General features: G+C 36.4%; 1 protein-coding gene across 2 annotated transcripts in view; it reads left to right on the top strand.

Moving 5' to 3' along the window:
* LOC133195808 (neuroglian-like) overlaps positions 1-21,494 on the top strand; it is a 594,903-nt gene that overhangs the window by 280,444 nt on the left and 292,965 nt on the right. For both annotated transcript variants that reach the window (XM_061331757.1, XM_061331758.1), the window contains exon 13: positions 18,716-19,000. In XM_061331757.1, the coding sequence (XP_061187741.1) occupies positions 18,716-19,000 (285 nt within the window). The remainder of the gene's footprint in view (positions 1-18,715; positions 19,001-21,494) is intronic.

The following is a 21,494-nucleotide window of genomic DNA, read 5'->3' as shown; positions in this document are numbered from 1 at the left end:
AAAATAAAACACAACTTTGAAGCATAGACTATTCACAGCCATTAAGTGCACGCCTTTTACATTCACCTTGTGTGTTTACAATTATGTAACACCTCCCTCGATAGCGCGTGGCAAAGGAAGTCATTGGGGATCAATCGGCGTGTGATCCAGCGACCTAGTCATACACAAAACAAATCACAGAATGGCCATTCCAAATTCATTTTGTAAACTAAGTCATGAGTGGATAAATATGTTGAATCTTTCAGATTATTTCATATTATCTTTGATTAAATCGCTAGTGCATTTTATTTAATATTTTATTCGCTGAATTACAGGAAAGTTGCATAGTTATTTTTATAAACAATTTATTTCTCGATATCGAGGTAATTGTCTGTTTTATTTAAAATAAAATTCAAAATATGTTACCTTAATTAATTCCTACTAGTAATGGAACTTTTGAAACTTAAATGTAAATGTATGTAATCTAATATATGTTCTTTTGTCGACGCCCTTAAAATGTACAACTGTATATATACATTTGCAAGAGCACCCCAAATATACGCATATCGAGCGTTTTACAAGTATACATGGAAATACAAAATCCCACATTCACACGCGCCTCCAAAATATGTAGAATGAGACATACATGCGTAACTGTATTTGAATATTACAAATTTATTAGACACCTAACCTTGAACAAATTATTTTTTCTACTAAACTTGTTATTGTATGCGAACAAAATGATAAACATGTAATTATTTATAGGTTCCCATTATTTATCAGCTCTCTTAAGGTTTTACGGACACATACAATGTACAGGCATGCAAGTACAGAACATGCACGTTTTATAAGTGCATATGCAAGAGCGCCTCAAATATATGCATATCGAGCGTTTGAAATACAGAAAAATTCTAAATCCCGTCTTTTTTTCCATTATCTTTGCAATAAAATATCAACTACACTGAAATGATTTTATATTAAAGTGAATTATATGTCCGCTGAGTTGATCATGAGTTGTTTTTATAACGGGTAGTCCTCCTGGCCAGTCATCGTCACGGTTTGTAACATCGTAATTACACAGGTATAAATACTAAGATGTCAATCCATATATTTTCCATAAGAAATGAATTACCGGGAGATGTCTCGTTTTCTCTGATCATATATTAATTGACAGCGTTTATGAACAGCTGTTAAAACACAGGCCTTTGTAAACCGGTATATCACAAAAAAATCTGAGACATAAAAAACAGAAAATATAAATGTCTCTGGAAATAGCATTGCCTTTAGATAACTAAAATAAATTAATGTCCGCCGATTTTTGAATTAATCCGAACATTCATTGATGTGTACCTGTACAGGCAGTGCATATATTTTTATGAAGCCTTCGTCCAAACGAACAATAAATCTTGAATGAATTAAGTAACCCCTTCAGTACACACACATTCGCCTATACCTGAAATCTTATCAAAATCAGATCTTTTTTTACGGCTTGGAATTCTGATAGTTGCTGTATTTCTAATCTGATTGACTATACACGTACCTTTAACAAATATTCTTTAATTTTCTTCGGGACCCCTGCATCACTAGTCAGGTACTGTACCAACTGAGCTACCCAGGTCGATATCCATGACCCAAACCATTACAGTTTTATTAACTAATATCTTCATTTTTTTTTTTTTTTTAATGAATTTTTAACTTAATTATAAGAAAACAATGCAGGTGCTCCACGTGTCAATTATTGTGATAGAGATATTGCATTCATATTGGTCAACTCTGTGATGCACGGTGTGTATTTATCAAACCTTTCAAACTCTTTCCTCTTGACCACATCTTTAAGTGTATTAAAAAGTCAAACGACTTCCTGTCAATTTTGAATATCGCCACCGCACGTGTATTTTGAACTTTGATTACCAATTTCATTATTTTCATCAATAATACATATCCTTTTAGCCTGTCATTTTCGGATTTTTAAAAACTAAACTTCACACAAAAAATCACGGACTTCTTGTTAAGTTATGATGCAAAAAAACGACTGAAGCATCTTGATCACAAGAAGGGTTGGTGAGGTGCATAACTACATGTATAAAATTAAAAAAAGCAAAGGCGGATCCAGGGCCGGCGCGCCGCCCCTCCCCCCTTCTGTTTGAATTTTTTGTATGTAGAACTTATATGCCCCTGGATCCCCACCAGGGCTTTGTCATAGACCCCTGGGGGCTTCAATGCAGCCCCCCTAGACCCCTCCCCTGCCTTCTACTTCATCCCCCGTTAGGAAATTCCTGGATCCGCCACTGCAAGGGGCATAATAAACAAGAATAATATAACTTTGAAGGGATGTGATCTTCGGTATTGGTACTTTTACCTATGATATATACACAAAGACCTCTAGATCTACACAACAGAAATAAAGCTTTAGCGGCAGCTCTGCTTTAAAACATGTATCTACTTATCAGTACAATCATAGAAAATTATAAGTATTTAGCAAATTCTTGCTACAAAGCACAAACACCATAATATTAAACTTGACATGTAACAAATTATTCCATCAATAATCCACGAACATACATTGAAAGGATTATAAATATCTGTAGAATTTAAAAAGGAATTTGGAATTTAAAAAAAAAACTGTCGGCGAGTTTCTTATTACTGCTATTGCGTTGAACATGCCATTTGATTGACAATCTCTCTATATATGCCAGGACAGACATCTCTACATGTTACTTTTCAAGGACATAGCATCGTTTTTGAAAGGGGGGGGGCAGCCAGAGAAAAAAATTAACTTACCTGAAAAGACTTCACAAGCAAAACCAAAATAGGAAAATAGCCCAGAATCCTATTTCCTGGCGGAAGGGGGTGGGGACAACGGGACTATACTGCAACAAAAAGTGGGGGCCAACGGGACTTTCAATGAACATTACTAAAGTAAAAAGATAGGTCTGAAAAAAGGGAGGAGGCTGATGCTACGTGCCTGCTCTTATAGCTCATGCTTTATTTGATCTGCAATATCATAAGTTTACTTGATTGAATATCTCGGAGTCTCTCTTATCCTTTCTACAGCCTTTTAGTTTGACTAACTATGCAAAATTTAGCCTTTTGAACAGTTGGCGTTAGGGCTTTCATACTTCACATCCGAAATTCTTTGTGACAAGACCTTTCCTTTGGAATAAATATTTTTGACCTTGTGACGTTCACCTTGGAGTTTGACCCACTTTTTAAAAAATTTAACCTTGGCAATACCTTTTGAACGGTTGGGACTAGTGTTTTCACATTCACAGGTGTATTCCTTGTGACAACGCCGCTCATTGGATATCAACAATTTTTACTATTTGACCTTGACCTTGGAGTTTGACGTACTTTAAAAAAAATTAAAAGTTTAGACTTTTTACCTTTGACTTTAGAGTTTGACCTACCTTTGAAACATTTTAATCTCATTCATAACTTTTCAACGGTTGGTGTTAGGGTTTTCGTATTTTTACATGTGTGTTTCTTGTGACAAGACCCTCCCTTGAGTACCGACAGTTTTGACTTTTGTCCTTGACCTTGGGGTATGACCTACTTTTGAAAAAAAAGTTTACCTTTGCCATAACTTTTGAATAATTAATGCTAGGGCTTTCATATTTCAATGTCTATTTCTTGTGACAAGGCATTCCTTTGGACACCGTTAATCTATCCTTGACCTTAACATTTGACTTGAGTATAAAAAAAAAATTAACCTTTGCCATGCTTTTCAATAGTTAGTCTTAGCGGTTTCATATTTCACAGTTATATTCACTGAGACGAGATCTTTCTTTGGGTAACATAATTTTTTATCTCTTGACTTTGACCTTGGAGTTGGATACGGATTTGAGAAACTTAAACCTTTGCCATAAGCTGCAATACCGGGGCATCAGTGTTTCACAAACATGTCTTGTTCAATATCCAAACTGGACAAAAACATTCACAATGAATCCTTAAATCATTGTGTGGAACCTGATACATCATTTGACTCGATCTATGGTCTGAAAGAACATGGCTGACCTTATCCAGTCAATAACTCACAGATTGGGATTTTTCTTAATCCGTGTGTGTTATGGTCTTGATGAAAGGTCATTTGAATGAGTTTGGATGAGAAACTTGAAATTCGTCACCGTCTTTTTCTAGTGAAACATTGTTGGTATCATGCAGAGTGTGACATGGCCTAAACTCAAGTTCAAGGTCACTAAGGATAAGATATTTTGACTGGATGTATGTACTGTATGAACATGTGTGAATTTGAGAAGTCAGTAATACACAGATGGGGTTTGCTTATAACCAGAGTGTGTCATGGCTTTCGCAAGGTCATTTGGACAAGTTCAAGGTCACATACATTCCTTTATCATCATTTTACTACAGAGTGAAACATTGTTAGTTGATATCTCTTACAAGATTGCTTATAACCTTATGATATGGCATGACCTTGACTCAAGGTCACTTCTTCCTGCCTGCAGCTCCAACGGAAGACCTACTCGTTGCTTTGCAACGAGCTCGGCTCTAGTTCAGATACTAATTGGCTTTGTATTATCAAACTTGTCAGTTGCTGCATCTTGGGTAGCTAGAGTGTGTCAACCAAAAAGTTGGTCACTGTGACCTACTTTTGGAATTTGATGGCTTTTTCAGTTACTAATTGGCTTAGAATCATCAAACTTTGTCAGTTGATGCATCTTGGGTCCTTAAAGTGTGTCAACCAAAAAAAGGTCACAATGACCTATTTTTGGAATTTGATGGCTTTTTTCTGTTACTAGTTTGCTGAGAATCATCAAACTTTGTCAGTTGATGCATTTTGGGTCCTCTAAGTTTTTCAACCAAAAATAGGTCACCCTGACCTTAGAATCATCAAATTTTGTCTGTTTTTGCATCTTAAGTCTTCGGAGTGTATCAACTATAAGTAGGTCCCTGTGACCTATTTTGGCAATTTTATAGCTTAATTTGAATATTTCAGATACTAATTGGCTTGGAATTACCAAACTTTGTCAGTTGATGCATCTGGGTACCTGGAGTGTGTCAACCAAAACAAAGGTTACCATGATCTACGTTTGGAATTGGATGGCTATTTCAGATACAAATTGGCTTAGAATCATCAAACTATGTCATTTGATGTATCTTTGGTCCTAAAAGTTTGTCAATATAAAAGTAAGGCACTGTGACATACATTTGGAATTTGATTGCTATTTCAGATACTAATTGGCTTAGAATCATCAAATTTTGTCAGTTGATGCATTTTGGGTACATGGAGTGTGCTGATCAAAAAGTATGTCACTGTGACCTACTTTTGCAATTCCATGGCTAGTTCAGATAGTAATTGGCTTAGAATCATCAATTTTTGTCAGTTGATGCATCTTGGGTACCTGGAGTGTGTCAACCAAAAAGAAGGTCACTGTGATCTACTCTTTGCTATTTCAGATACTAATTGGCTTAGAATCATCAAATTTTGTCAGTTGATGCATCTTGAGTCCTCGGAGTGTATCAACCAAAATGTAGGTCACTGTGACCTACTTTTGCAATTCCATGGCTAGTTCAGATAGTAATTGGCTTAGAATCATCAAACTTTGTCAGTTGATGCATCTTGGGTACCTGGAGTGTGTCAACCAAAAAGTAGGTCACTGTGATCTACTCTTTGCTATTTCAGATACTAATTGGCTTAGAATCATCAAATTTTGTCAGTTGATGCATCTTGAGTCCTCGGAGTGTATCAACCAAAAAGTAGGTCACTGTGACCTACTTTTGCAACTTCATGACTAAATTTAAATATTTCAGATACTAATTGGCTTTGAATTATCAAACTTTGTCAGTTGTTACCATGCTTACCAACTTTTGGAATTTTAAGGCTTTATCCTTATATATAGGTTAGCAAGATGCTTAAAACAGATGAGATTATAGGTTGTACAATTTTCAGAAGAGCGATTCTAGGCCTTTGGGCCTCTTGTTATGGACTAGGACATTTTTTCTGAAATAGGTTGCCCTTTAACACAAAAGACATGGGCAATAGTCAGCTACTATTATGTTCTCCTTCGTTTCACTCATCGGAACATAAAAATTTCTATTGTAAGTATTTTAGAGAATACACAACAGAAGACAGATATAGAATATGTGTTGAGCACTTATCAACCAGTTTATTCACCATATGTACAATTTGAACGCGAAATTATCAGCGATGCACTGGACGAAGAGCCCAAGAAGTATTTCCTATTACAATCTACAAAATACAATGTAAAATATTGAACATAAATGTCATAATTATGCATCATTTTATCAATAAATCAAAAAAGCATATTCGAAACTGCGGTTGATTGCTCATCGATGACTACTTCATGCCTGACAACACTTTATATACTATGACCTTACAACTACTTTTCGTTGTACTTGTGCATATTGAAATAGTTCAAACAATACAACTAACAGAAATTGATATTATATATAAGGTATTAGAAGCACTCAGGTGTGAAAAAGATTTTTTATTTTGATCACTTTAAGGGTTTGGTTTTGTGTGCAGCCAGGTGAGACTCACTAAAAATATAAACCTTAATATCTCAAAAATTAAGCCTTACTAACACTTGAAAACTGGTCCATGTCATCTTCAGAATGAAAACAATCTCTGGGTATATGCAGCTTAATTGACACTTGCAGTAGTTTGCAGCTATGAAGTGCACAATACACCTGCAGGACTGTGCAGCCACAGGTTTTAGTAGTGCACCAAAAATAAAAATAAAAAAATGAAATAGTTAAACCAATTAAGTGGCTACAACTATTTGTGAAGAACCTTGGTTTTAAATGTAAATTCACTACAATAGGTACAATTCTTTAAATGCATACTTGTTAGTTCAATAAGAAAATGTTAGCCATGAAAGTAGTCCCAACCACATGGCAATGTGTTAAAAATAGAATTAAAGAGACTCACTGTTGATCTAAAAATAGCACTTTATATGAAAGCCCAGATATATCTAAAGTATTACTCTATGATGTGTACAAAACACTGGGAAATTAATGTTAGAAAAATAATTTTCTCCTTAAAAAATATGCCAAATAAGATGTTAAAATTCTGCAGGGGGGATGAAAGTGTGCAATTTAAATAAGAGGCCTGGCCCACAACGTTCACTTGAGTCATCTTGGTGTTCTTCAGATTTCTAAGACATTCTTATCCTCCTTAATTCTCATAAAATGAAATATATGGAGATATATACAGTATTCAAGCTCAAAAGTCCATTAAACAATACAAAATAGGAGCAGAGCAAACACGGACCTCTAAACATCAGAGGTGGGGTCAGGTGCCATGGAGGAGTGAGCATCCCCTGCCGACCGGTCACACCCGCCGTGTGCTCCTTGTCATGATTGGGAAATAACGGAAAAATCCGTCGACAATTCAGTGTGTAAATAATGGCCTAACAATTAGTATGAAAAATGTCAGTCAGAATTTGACTCAGTGATAACAAATTTGAGCCATAATTGTGGCCCCACCCTGGGGTCATAAGGCCATGTCTAATCCAGGATTTCACAACTTCATTATCAATATGGCTAACATGGCTTATATGTTTTCTGAAGTTTTTTTTTTCACATGCATGTATACATGCATTTACCAATTTATATATAAAATCTGATCTCAGATTTATTTGAAAAAATGGGAAAAAAATACAAATAGGGATTTAATATTATTAGGTCTGGCCCATGATTTAGACCAACTTATTTCCCGATCATGACAAGGTGCACACAGTGGGTGGGACCGGTCAGCAGGTGATGCTCACTCCTCCATGGCACCTGATCCCACCTCTGATGTCTTACAGGTCTGTGTTTGCTCTACTATTTTGTAATGTTTAATGGACTTTGAGCTCGAATACTGTTTGTTATCTCCACATATATCATTTTAGACCAACTTGAATCTTCACTACTTGAAGATGCATGCATCGAATTATGAGTAAATCATTACCTTGTTGTTCATTAAAGGACAATTTTTTCCTATCTATTCCCATGTCAAACGTTGATACCACTATTTTAGGGTTTAATTTTTATGGATGACAGATGGACAGACACCAGAGAGTCTTTGATCAGAAAAGTTCAATACAGCCTGTGCTCAGATGAGCTAAAATGTAAAATGTCTTTGATTATTGTAAAAAAAAGTCACCAAGAAGAACAAAAGAAAAGGATGATAAATGAACTTTTTTTATTCTTAATCACTTCCAGGATATTATATTTCTTTTAACATGTTAATCAGCATATGCAAGTTTGACTGATTTTTGTGAAAGTTTCTTTAAAGATTAAACATGTATAAGCTAGGTATAATTTTATAAATAAGCTTCAATTCTAACAATATAACTCTAAGATATTTGAGACCTGTGTTCTAAGTATGGGTTTCACAAGAGTGACTTTAAAATATTTTTTGCATTTAATGCACTAAACAATAAATTAGATAAAACAGTATTATAATATCCTGTATCAAGATCCCAAAATGTTCTTCATTGTAAACTCATGGAAAGTTCAAATATGTATTTTAACTATTTTTAGGTCACCTGAGTCACTCAGGTGACCTATTGCTATCTGTTTTTGTCTGTCGTTGTTCGTTGTTCGTCGTTCGTCGTCAATCGGTCGTAAACTTTTGAACATTTTTAGCTTCTTCTCTGGAACCACTGAACCAATTTCAACCAATTTTGGCATATAGCATCTATGGGTGAAGGGGAGTAAAAATTGTGAAATTCATGGCCCCTGCCCCCCTGGGGCCTGAGGGGTGGGGCTAAAACCATCAAAATTAATGCAATCTTTAAAAATCTTCTTCTTTACTCCTGGACATCAAGCAGTCAAACTGTTGGCATGATTGTAATAAGCATTGAGCCCTCTACCAAAATTGTGAAATTCATGGCCCCAGGGTCAGGGGTTCTGGTGCTAGGGCGGGGCTCTAATGATTATATAGTGAAAATGCATTAATTCTTTAAAAATCTTCTCCTCTGCTCCTGGGTATTAAGCCGATGAATTAAGTACATAGTTATGATGAGAAAGGATGCCTCTTCCAAAATTGTGAATTTAATGGCCCCTGGGTCAGGGGTTCTGGTGTTAGGGCGGGGCTCTAATGAATATATAGTGAAAATGCATTAATTCTTTGAAAATCTTCTCCTCTGCTCCTGGGTATTAAGCTGATGAATTAAGTACATAGTTATGATGAGAAAGGATGCCTCTTCCAAAATTGTGAATTTCATGGCCCCTGGGTCAGGGGTTCTGGTGTTAGGGCGGGGCTCTAATGAATATATAGTGAAAATGCATTAATTCTTTGAAAATCTTCTCCTCTGCTCCTGGGTATTAAGCCGATGAATTAAGTACATACTCATGATGAGCAAGAGTGCCTCTTCCAAAATTGTGAATTTCATGGCCCCTGGGTCAGGGGTTCTGGTGTTAGGGCGGGGCTCCAATGAATATATAGTGAAAATGCATTAATTCTCTGAAAATCTTCTCCTCTGCTCCTGGGTATTAAGCCGATGAATTAAGTACATAGTTATGATGAGCAAGAATGCCTCTTCCAAAATTGTGAATTTCATGGCCCTTCTTGGTGAGGGGTTCCATGTTGGGGGGGGGGCTTATTTATTATATACTGAAAATGCATTAATGCTTTGAAAATCTTCTCCTCTGCCCTTGGTATTAATTAAACAAACTAAATACATAGTTATGATGAGAAAGGATGCCTCTTCCAAAATTTTGAATTTCATGGCCCCTGGGTCAGGTGTTCTTGAGCTTGGGTGGGGTTCTATTGATTAATTAGCAAAATGCATTAATGCTTTGAAAAACTTCTCCTCTGCCCCTGAGTACTAAGCAAACAAGCTAAATGCAATAATATCAATGTAAATACATGTATTAAATTAAATTGTAAGTAAATGTGCCTTTTCTTTGCTTGTGGTTATCTAGGAGACAGAGTACACAATTGTGATGTGAAGCGAATGAGAGTTACTCCCCTTTGCTAAATATTGTTAATCAAGAAATCCTTGTATATAATTTAATTAACAGGTTATTTGATTGAATGAGAATGCAAGAAAGAATGTTATATATATATATAGAAACAAAATAAAATGAATGTTTGGTTTAAATGAGCAAAGTATGCTCAAAGTCAGATTCTTGCCTGGAAAGCAGTATAAAAGATTGACATAAAGATTATTTATATATTTAGCAAAAGTTGTACACAGTATTTATACTATGTGGTGGTGTAAGTTAGTGTCACTTGTAGAGGAGTTGTGGATGACAGGAGACTGGTTGTTGTTTTATACTTTATCAAAGTGAACAAAGAATCGCAGAGAGCCAGCGTGACTTAATTGTAATTAGTGACAAGTGGCAAATAACCACGTTGTATATACCCAAGTCTGTGTGTACTGAATTGTAGCACTAGGCAAGTGACAAAAAAAATATCTGTATATATTGAATACCTTACACAATAGGCAAGTGTTCTTTGTATTTGTATATTTTGCATTCATTTTCATCCCTGTAAGACTTGGGAAAACCAAGTATGATCCAAAGGAGATCAATCGGGTCTAGCACATTAAAATAAGCAAGGGTATTTTTACCAGATTTTTAGCTCACTTCGACAAAGTCGAGATGAGCTCATGCTATACCTCCCGGTTAAAGTTTTAGGAGCAAGTCCACTCCCAAGTAACTATAAGCCCTACCTGAACCAAACTTGCATGGATGATGCATCTAGGGATGGACACTACCACACTTGCTTCGGATGCTGGATCTGACCTAGATTTTTCCAAGTAACTATAAGTCTTACTTAAACCAAACTTGCATGGATATTGATCTTGGGATGTATACTAACTAGAAAAAAATATGATGTGAGATTTGCCTTACTTATAGATAACATTTGTCGAGGTGAGCTTCGTAATCTTTGATTACCTATGTTTGAAATTCTTTAGCAACATTGCTTCATCTATCAGTTAATTTTGTTTTATACTTCCATAGATCCTTTAGTGTTGTATTATACTCAGGTGACCGTTAAGGCCCTTGGGCCTCTTGTTGTTTATGGTCATTATATGTTCTTTTTCAATGATGGTTGGAAAGTTCAATGCATTTGTACATACAACCATGAAATCAGAAATATTAACTTTCTCAAGTCATATCGTATGAAACTAAATCACAGTAATCACATGTCGCTGATATTTTCTCCAACATTGCATGCTTTCCAAAAGATTAACTGTTGAGACAAACCAACATGGACCAAAACCTCTATCATTTGAATGATCTCCTTAACTCTGAAATCTGTAAAATATTAAATATAAATAATTTATAACATACCACTAAAAAAAACAATACTGTCGATCACTCTTTAAGAAGGAACTTGAAAGTTAAATCCTTACATCGTAACTAAGTAAAAAGCATGCAAAGAGAGACATGTAAATTTCAGGGTCAAAGGCTACACATCCCTCAGCAATGATGGTCACATTGTAAATGTTTGTCAACACTGATTGTTGCATTGAATATATCTCATTTTAATTTACAATTGTGTAAATCAGAGTAGTTTAATCCATATTGAGATTTATAAATGAGTCTAATCTGTATACAAAGAGGTCAACCATAAATAAGATCAAGGTAAACCCAAGTGATGGTCATGTCATCCTGCCTTGGGAAGTAGATGAGACAAGGATATAAGCAAGCATTCTGAGAGTATTGCATTAGCAATACTAGTCCCCTACTGGCAAGTGTAATCTGGTTTCCGTTAAGAATTGAAAATGCCATAATTCCGTCAAAAATTAATGAAGCGGGACGAAATGCAAACTTGATCTATAACTAATCAAGGTAAAGCCACATACCAAAAATCAGCTCAATATTTACAAGCGTTTAGAAGAAAATTGTGGAAAACCCGTAAAAATTGAAAAGGCTGTAATTCCGTCAAAAATCAATGAAGCGGAACGAAATGCAAACTTGATCTGTAACTCATCAAGATACACTCACATGCCAAAAATCAGCTCAATATCTGCAAGCGTTTAGGAAAAAAATGCGGAAAACCAAGTGGGACAGACAGACAGACCGACGGACAGACTCAGAAGAAACCTAAAGTCCCCTCCGGTTTCACCAGTAGGGGACTAATAAAGCAAACAAGTATCGGTACAAAATCTGAAGGTTAAATGACAAGGTAAGGATTTGATGGCAGAATTTTAAAAACCTGATATGATGACATGTGTGTTAGTAAGCTACAAGAAGATGATCAGAAACAGTACCTTCCAAAAGAGATTGAAGTTTTCAATTATTTAAAAATAACCTCTGATGCAACTTTTCTTTTTTCAGTCACTGTTAACCTAACATTTGTTTATAAGCAATTATTTTTCTTGGTTTATAACGTGACATCACACATAGGTTTGATTATTCATGATTACGATACTCTATTCGCTCAAGCAGCCATGGGTAGGAGAGGGCTGCATGTAGGCGGACTCCAACCATGGCTTGAGACAATGTGATGGACACATACACAACATTCACTTAAACAAGATCTTTCTTTTCATTGAACCGCATATATATTTCTCATCATAAAAATTGTACATTCTTCCATTCTGGAACACATGCTCACTAGCACCTGTATGATGATGGCTGAGGGCAAGAAATGCTTGCGTATATATGAGGCACGTTCACATGCACCTGAATAGATTAGGAATAGAGTACACAACTGGAGAGTCTTAATCTTGGTAAGAAATGCTCACCAAAGATAGACCACATGCTCCCACTCATACAACAAGCACCTGATCTTAATGCTGAGCGATTAACTACCCATACCTGTAGTTGGGAGAAAGTAATGAGATATATATAAGTATATCATTATGTAATTGCCAAAATATGCAGATGGTACAGCTGCATAGTCCCCAAGTATGGGATATAGAGTAAATAAATGAAATTGTGGACGTATGTCAATTAAAGATGGAACTAGACATATCTTATATGACTATAAAAACCTATTAATCTGTACCTTGTTAACAATGTATATGATTTTAAATAAACATTACTGACATAGTGCAGGTTGCTATCATATGAAAAACTACAGCACAGCATGAGATAACATGGCAGTGACCAAATAGTGTAAACCATTCTAGCAAATACAAAGTGCACAGATTTAACGCAAGTTTTATATAACTTTGGCCAAGTCATCCTGTATAATGTAGAAGTCATGTACTTGTAAATCTGAAATCAGTTCCTAAAGCTATTGCAAGTGTTTAATAAAGTATGATCTTGTTACAGGAAATTTATCCTCTGTAATGAAAAAAGGTTCTTTAGGCCCAGCTTTACAAAATTTTCTCACCTGAATTCCATTTCCCAAAACATGTATCTGATTCCGCATAAGTATAAACGAATTGTAGAAAATTTAAGTAACAAAATGCTACAAAATGTACAAGAATATCCTCTGATATGGGTGGACATCAAACATCATAAACAACACCATGTATTGACAAAAAATTGTTTGTACGTCTCAAAGCCTTGTTTGTAAGCTGAACTAGTTCTTTATGTCACAGAATTGGTCATCAGTTTTTCAACCACTTGTCGGAGTTCCAGATTATTTCTGATACTGGTGGGCAAACCGTCGTAGTTTCCTCCGCTTGAGGAGCTGCTTGTCTGAATCTTTCCAGCTGTTAGCGAGATAATGAATCAGCTATAATGTTCTTCATCCCAGAAACATGTTCATATAAATGTCAAAGTTATAAACAGCAGCACAAAAACATAGAGTTCTCATCAAAGATGATATTTGCAAATCCAAAGAACGACGCTTCCTGATAATGTCTACAACTGCAGCATTGTTGCAATGGAAAAGAATTCTTCTTCCTTTCCACTCTTGCCCCCAGAGAAAAGCTGCAACTACAATAGGATATAATTCCAGAAAAGCCATGGACGGAAATTGCTTATGAGTATTAAGCTCCTTTGGCCACTGTTCTGCAAACCATTTCCCTTTGTAATATCCTCTGAATCCTACTGTAGATGAGGCATCAGTATACAGTTCCATGTCTGCGTTACTTTTCAACTTGGATTCATAAAATACTGACACACCATTCCAATGTTTTAAGAAATGTAACCACATCCTAAGATCTTCCTTGCTAGCTTGTGTAAATTTAACATGATAATGAAGTTTATCTACTGTTGTAGACAAATTGATAAGATAGGATGTGAAAGCTCTGCCGGGTAACACGACTCTAGCTGCGAGGTTAAAGTGTCCTAATAACTGCAGTAATTGTCTCTTGGTCACCGAAGACTTATTCAGAAAGTCAATTATGAAATTACATATCTGTGTGATCTTTTCCTGAGGTAAACATGCTTCCATTTTTAGCTCACCTGAGCCGAAGGCTCAAGTGAGCTTTTCTGATCAAAATTTGTCCATTGTCTGTCGTCGTTGTCGTTGGCGTCATTGTCGTTGTTGTAAACTTTTCACATTTTCATCTTCTTCTCCAGAACAACTGTTCCAATTTCAACCAAACTTGGCACAGAGTATCCTTGGGTGAAGGGGATTCAAGTTCGTTCAAATGAAGGGTCACACCCTCCTCCAAGGGGAGATAATTACGAAATGGTGAAAATTTAATGGCATCATTGAAAAATCTTCTTCTCAAGAATCAATGGGCCAGGAAAGATGAAACTCATGTAGAATCATTGTCAGGTACTGTAGATTCAAGTTTGTTTAAATCATAACCCCTGGAGGTAGGGTGGGGCCACAGTGGATGATCAAAGTTTAACATAGGAATATAGAGGAAAAATGTTTAAAAATCTTTTTCTCAAGAACAGCAAAGCAAGCATTGATTGGTCATATTTATATGGAAGCATCCTCAGGTGGTGTAGAATCAAGTTTGTTCATATCACGACCCCCGGGGGTAGGGTGGGGCCACAATGGACGATCAAAGTTTAACATAGGAGTATATAGGAAAAATCTTTAAAATTATTCTTCTCAAGAATTGCAAAGCAAGCATTGATTGGTCATATTTATATGGAAGCATCCTCAGGTGGTGTAGAATCAAGTTTGTTCATATCACGACCCCCGGGGGTAGGGTGGGGCCACAATGGACGATCAAACTTAAGTTTAACATAGGAGTATATAGGAAAAATCTCAAAAATTCTTCTCAAGAACAGCAAAGCCATGATTGGTCATATTTATGTGAAAGCATCCTCAGGTGGTGTAGATTCAAGTTTGTTCAAATCATGACCCCCTAGGGGTAGGGTGGGGCCACAGTGGACGATAAGTTTTACATAGGAATACATAGGAAAAAGCTTTTCAATACTAAATTGATTTTTGCTTTTTTTCCTAGCCACAGTGCTCAGGTGAGCGATGTGGCCCCTGGGCCTCTTGTTTTCACTGTCGAGGATAATTCATAAGAATTCTAGTGAAGTTGTAGGTCCCACTATTGATAATGGTATGTTAAGTCTTTTAAATAAAGTACATAGCAAGGCCATGGTTCTCTCCCCTATCACATCAGGTTTATCAATAGTAAAAAAATCATCTAATAAATGATAAATATTTTCAATTCCATAATTGTTTTTGCAATCCAGCAAACAGCTTGTGATAAATGATCAAATATTTTTGGTGAACTTCTACTTCCGAAAGGGAGTCTACCTTCATGATATGCGATATTGCAATCATACTTGTCTTTCTTTTATAACTCCGCTGATGCTTGTTGTCTTTGTCATCATGACTTTCAATACACATACTGGAAGTATGGGTAGTAGAGGAGCAGTAATAACACTTGCTAACCTCCGCACCTGCCACGACACGTTTGAGTATTTCTTCGTCTCCCTTCCTCCAATTTATAAGAACATTGTTCTGCTTAAGAGCAATAGCACATTTGGCAGCAAACAGTTTGTGGTACTCAAAAAATTTTGTTGGCCACACATTGTGAATCTGTATGATGTGAGCCAGGTACATGTTTAACTCTTCTTGTCTCCATTGGTATGTGGCACACATTATTCTTTTATACCTACTAAAAGCTGTTACGAATTCGCTAATGTTCAAGTTCCTGCTTAATCTTTTATCTGTTTTCTCTTCTTTTTTGGACATTTCATATGATGGAATTTGCAAAGCGCACATGTTTACATCTTTGCCTCTGAGTATTTTCTTTCTCATATCTGAAGATACCAGATCGACGTGTCCTACATCTTTGGATGAAACCTCTATGCTCATGTGCTCGCTGTTATTAATTGATGCTTTATCCATACCTGAATCTTGATTAACCTGATCAGCATATTTTCTAAGGGGATTCTCGTCATCGGTTTCTGTAATTCCTTTACTCTTATTCTCTTTTTCCAAAAGAGTATTGACTGTCTGCTGTAAAGCAGCGCATGATTTAGTTTGTAAAGTCAGAAGCAAGCTGCCATTGTTGTTTTGATCTGTGATGTCATTTCTGCCCAGTGGTGGGGATTCCTGTCTGGTTTTTGCACGTATCTGTCACGTGGTTCCTGACATTCTCATTGTATAATTGTCTCAATGTTGCAGCATAAAATCCTTTGGGAACCTGAATGCCTAATCCCATTAATTTTTCTCTTAATTGAGCAATAGTCCAATTTAATGGGTTGTCCATATCCAAATCTGGAGAAATATTGTCTACTGCAGCTGTTGAAACATCACCTACCTCCCATTGTCTTGTAACCATGGTAACAGATCTCCTAGCTGCTCGCGGAGTGTAATACACTTCTCAACACATTGATATTATATAGCCAAATAATTATACTTCCACAGTGTTTACTTTCCTATAATAATTAATCGTCAAGTTTTAAACATATCTCGTAACACTCGTCACACCATAGCACAAACCGAGTCATTTCCACACTGGATAAATTAAAAGTATATGAAATCCAAAAACGAAAGTAGGTCACAGTTAAAACGTTGTATATGTCACTTTCCGGTAAATTACCACATTGTCCAAATCACATCGCAAAGATTTAAAGGTAAAATATTATTGAACTGGAAAAAGTAAACAAAAAGCTAACTTCAGCTGATAAATGATTCCTAATTGGTTAATTTTATCACGTGGTTTACATGAGGTTCTTAGGGGGTACTCTGCTATATACAGCTTAATAATATGAATTTGGAAAATAAACACTGATTTTAAACATAATCAATATTTCACATTTTACAAAAGAACATATATAGGAAATATTTTTAAATGTATTCTTCTCAAGAACAACAAAACCATGATTAGTCATATTGATATGGAAGCATCTTCATGTATCAGGTAGTGTAGATTCAAGTTTGTACCCCCCCCCCCCCCCCCCCCCCCCCGGGTAGGGTAGCAGACATCTTTAAAATTACATTTTCAAGAACAGCAAAGCCTTGATTTATTATATGAATATAGAAGCATCCTCAGAAAGTTTAGATTCAATTTCATTCAAATCATGCTACCTGAAGTTGGGTATGCCTAGAACAGATGATCAAAGCTTTACATATGAATGTATAGGAGAAGAAATGTGCTCATGAAGAACAGCAGAGCCATATTGACTTAGGTGAGCGTTGTTGCCCATGGGCCTCTTGTTTTTCTTGGAATCCTCGGGCCTGTACTGTATGTGTCATTAGATTCAAAATGAGTGTCTAAGATAATTATGAATTTATGAAAAATTAATGGCATCATTTAAAAATCTTCTCAAACACCAATGTGCTTGAAAATATGAAACTTATATATGGAAGCATCCTCAGATAGTGTAGATTCAAGTTTGTTCAAATCATGATCTCCAGGGGTAGGGTGGGCCCACAAGGGGGATCCAAGTTTTACATAGGAATACATAGGAAAAATCTTCTCAAGAACAGCAAAGCCATGATGGGTCATATTTATATGGAAGCATCCTCAGGTAGTGTAGATTCAAGTTCAAATCATGACCCCCGGGTGAAGGGTGGGGCCACAATGGGCAATCAAAGTTTTACATAGGAATACATAGGAAAAATCTTTAAAAATCTTCTTCTTAAGAACAGCAAACCCATGATGGGTCATATTTATATGGAAGCAGGTAGTGTAGCCATACACTACCTCAGGTAGTGTAGATTCAAGTTTGTTCAAATCATGACCCCCAGGGGTAGGGTGGGGCCACAATGGGTGATCAAAGTTTTACATAGGAATATATAGGGAACATCTTTTAAAATCTTCTTCTCAAGAACAGCAAAGCCATGATTAGTCATATTTAAATGGAAGCATCATCAGGTAATGTAGATTCAAATTTGTACAAATCATGATCCCCTGGAGAATAGAGGGGCCATAACAGGGGATCATACAAAGGAATACAAAGGATATATCAATCAAAATTTCTTCTTAAGAACAGCAAAGCCATTATTTGTCATATTAATTCAAAAGCATCCCTATGAAGTTTAGATTCAAGTTAGTTCAAATAACCCCCCCCCCCCCCCCCCGAACCAGTTTTATATTTAAACTTTTCAAGACTGAACTGATTTCTGCATTTTCCTAGCCAGAGTGCTCAGGTGAGCAATGTGGCCCCTGGGCCTCTTGTTAAAGTGTTTGGGGTTACAGGGTATTTAGATTCCAAGCAACCAATAACTTCAGAATAGTTTGGACTACAATGTTCATACTTTGTTATAAGTTATCACTAGACCCAAATGTTAAATTGGATAGAATATCAGTTGTTTTCATACAAGAATATTAAATTATCGTATTTTGTGTAAGGTTGGTGAAGTTGTTTTTTGTGGACACATCTGGTTATTTACTATCGGCATATTTGTTCAATCAACTGAATTATTTGTTTGCCTTCAATAATAAATATTTATGAACTTAAAACTATTCTTAATTTCTCTTTCAAGACAAAACCAATATAATAGATTGGATCAATGAAAAAACTGTTGATGAAGGCACAGATGTCATGTTTTCTTGTCTTGCTATGTCGGATCCAAAAGAAAACATTAAATACACATGGAGAAAGAATGGTAAACACATGCAAGACATCAGCGTCCAACAATTGAGTTGTGAAAAAAACTGCACAGTACTAAAAATTCCAAAAGCCAGAAGCACACACTCAGGAAACTACACGTGTATTGCCAGTAATGAAATTGATGAAGATCAAAAAACTGTTGAGTTGAAGGTGAAAGGTATGTCATCATTAGTCAAACTGTATGTTACTTTTTATTAAATTCTTATAAAAATATTCCTCACAATCTAGGCTTGGGAGATAAAGAAGTTTCAAGTGAGCTTTATCTGATCAAAATTTGTCCATTCTTTTCACATCTTCATCTTCTTTTCCAGAACCACAGGCCAATTTCAACCAAACTTGACACAAAGTATCCTTGCGTAAAGGGGATTCAAATTTGTTCAAATGATGGGCTAAACCCTCTGTCAAAGGGGAGATAATTAAGAAATAGTGAAAATTGCATGGTGTAATTTAAAAATCCTCTTCTCAAAAATCACTGGGCCAGAAAAGATGAAACTTATGTGAAAGGTAATGTGGATTCAAGTTTGTTCAAATGATGACCCCCTGGAGTAGGTTTGGGCCACTATGGGCAATCAAAGATTTGCATAGGAATACATAAGAAGTCTTCAAAATTCTTCTTCTCAAGAATAGCTAACTCATGACTAGTCATATTTATATGAAAGCATCTTTCAAATTGGGTAGTGTAGATTCAAATTTTTCCAAATCATGACCCCCTGAGGGTAGGGTGGGGCCACTAGGAGCAATCAAATTTTTTTGATGTAGGAATTAAGAGGAAAATCTTTAGAATTCTTCTCATGAACAACAAAGTCATGATTATGCATATTTATATGATTTGTTTGTTTGTTGTTTAACGTCCCTCTCGAGAATTTTTCACTCATATGGAGACGCCACCACTTGCTGGTGGAGAGCTGCAAATTTTGACCTATACTCGGCACTCGGGGCCATTGAGCAGTGAGGGATCTTTTTCGTGCCAGCACCTACCGCCACACGGGACCTCGGTTTATACGGTCTCATCCGAAGGACTGGTCTCCACGTCCCACACTGGGATTTGAACCCATGACGTAAGGATCAACTCCTTACTCCGCTACTCTGGAGCGAACGCTCTAACCACTGCACCACTCAGGCGACGCTTATTTATATGAACTCAAAGCATTCTTAGGTAGGGTGGGGTCATTATGGGCAATCAAAGTTTTACATAGGAAAAATCTTTGAAACTTTTCTTTCAAAGATCAAAGTTATGATTAATCAGATTTTTAGGTCACCTGAGTCACTCAGGTGACCTATTGCTATCTGTTTTCATCCGTCATCGTCCATCATGTGTTAACTTTTGAACATTTTCAGCTTCTTCTCTGAAACCGCTGAACCAATTTTAGCCAATTTTAGCATATGGCGTCTATGTGTGAAGGGGGCAAAATTTGTTAATTTCATGGTCCCTGTCCCCCCTGGGGCCTGAGGGGTGGGGCTAAAACCACCAAAATTAATGCAATCTTCAAAAATCTTCCTCTTTACTCCTGGACATCAAGCAGTCAGACTGTTGGCATGATTGTAATAAGCATTGAGCCCTCTATCAAAATTGTGAAATTTATGGCCCCAGGGTCAGGGATTCTGGTGTTAGGGTGGGGCTCTGTTGAATATATAGTGAAAATGCATTATTTCTTAAAAAATATTCTCCTCTGCTCCTGGGTATTAAGCAAACAAACAGTATGGATAGTTATGATGAGGAAAGGTGCCTTTTCTAAAATTGTGAATTTCATGGCCCTGGGTCAGGGGTTCTGGCGTAAAGGCGAGGCTCTTATGATTATACAGTAAACAAGAGGCCCAAGGGCCTTGAATTGCTCTTCTGATAAACTGTACAACCTATCACTTCTATTTGAAGCCTCTAAGTATCCTGTGTATTTAGCTCTTCTGAGCCAAAGGCTCAAAGAGCTAATGCTATGGCCATTTGTGCGGTGTGCGTAAACTTTTTAGCTCACCTGAGCTGTAGGCTCAAGTGAGCGTTTCTGATCAAAATTTGTCTGTTGTCTGTCATTGTTGTTGTCGGCATAGTTGTTGTCGTAAACTTTTCACAATATCCTCTTCTTCTCCAGGACTACTGGGCCAATTTCAACCAAACTTGGCACAGAGCATCCTTGGGTGAAGTTTGTTCAAATGAAGGGCCACGACCCTCTTCCAAGGGGAGATAATAACAAATTAATGAAAAATTAAAAGCATCATTTAACAATCTTCTCAAGAACCACTTGGTCAGGAAAGATGAAACTCATGTGGAATCATCCTCAGGTAGTGTAAATTCAAATTTGTTCAAATCATGACCCCGGGGTAGGGTGGGGCCACAATGGATGATCAAAGTTTTACATAGGAATATATAGGAAAAATCTTTAAAAATCTTCTTATCAAGAACCACATGTCCAGGAAAGATGAAACTTGTATGGAAACATCCTCAAGTAGTGTAGATTCAAGTTTGTTCAAATCATGACCCCCAGGGGTAGGGTGGGGCCACAATGGATGATCAAAGTTTTACATAGGAAAAAAAGAAAGAATCTTTAAAATCTTCTTCAAGGGTTTATCTAAATATACAGGATACTTAGAGGCTTCAAATAGAAGTATAGGTTGTACAGTTTATCAGAAGAGCGATTCAAGGCCCTTGGGCCTCTTAT

The sequence above is a fragment of the Saccostrea echinata genome, unplaced genomic scaffold (assembly GCF_033153115.1).
Source record: "Saccostrea echinata isolate AGI-Se365-2 ecotype Australia unplaced genomic scaffold, CSIRO_AGI_Sech_v1 ptg000029l, whole genome shotgun sequence".
NCBI classification, from domain to species: domain Eukaryota; kingdom Metazoa; phylum Mollusca; class Bivalvia; order Ostreida; family Ostreidae; genus Saccostrea; species Saccostrea echinata.
Note: the sequence above shows the minus strand (reverse complement) of the source record. Positions and strands in the feature narration are given on the sequence as shown.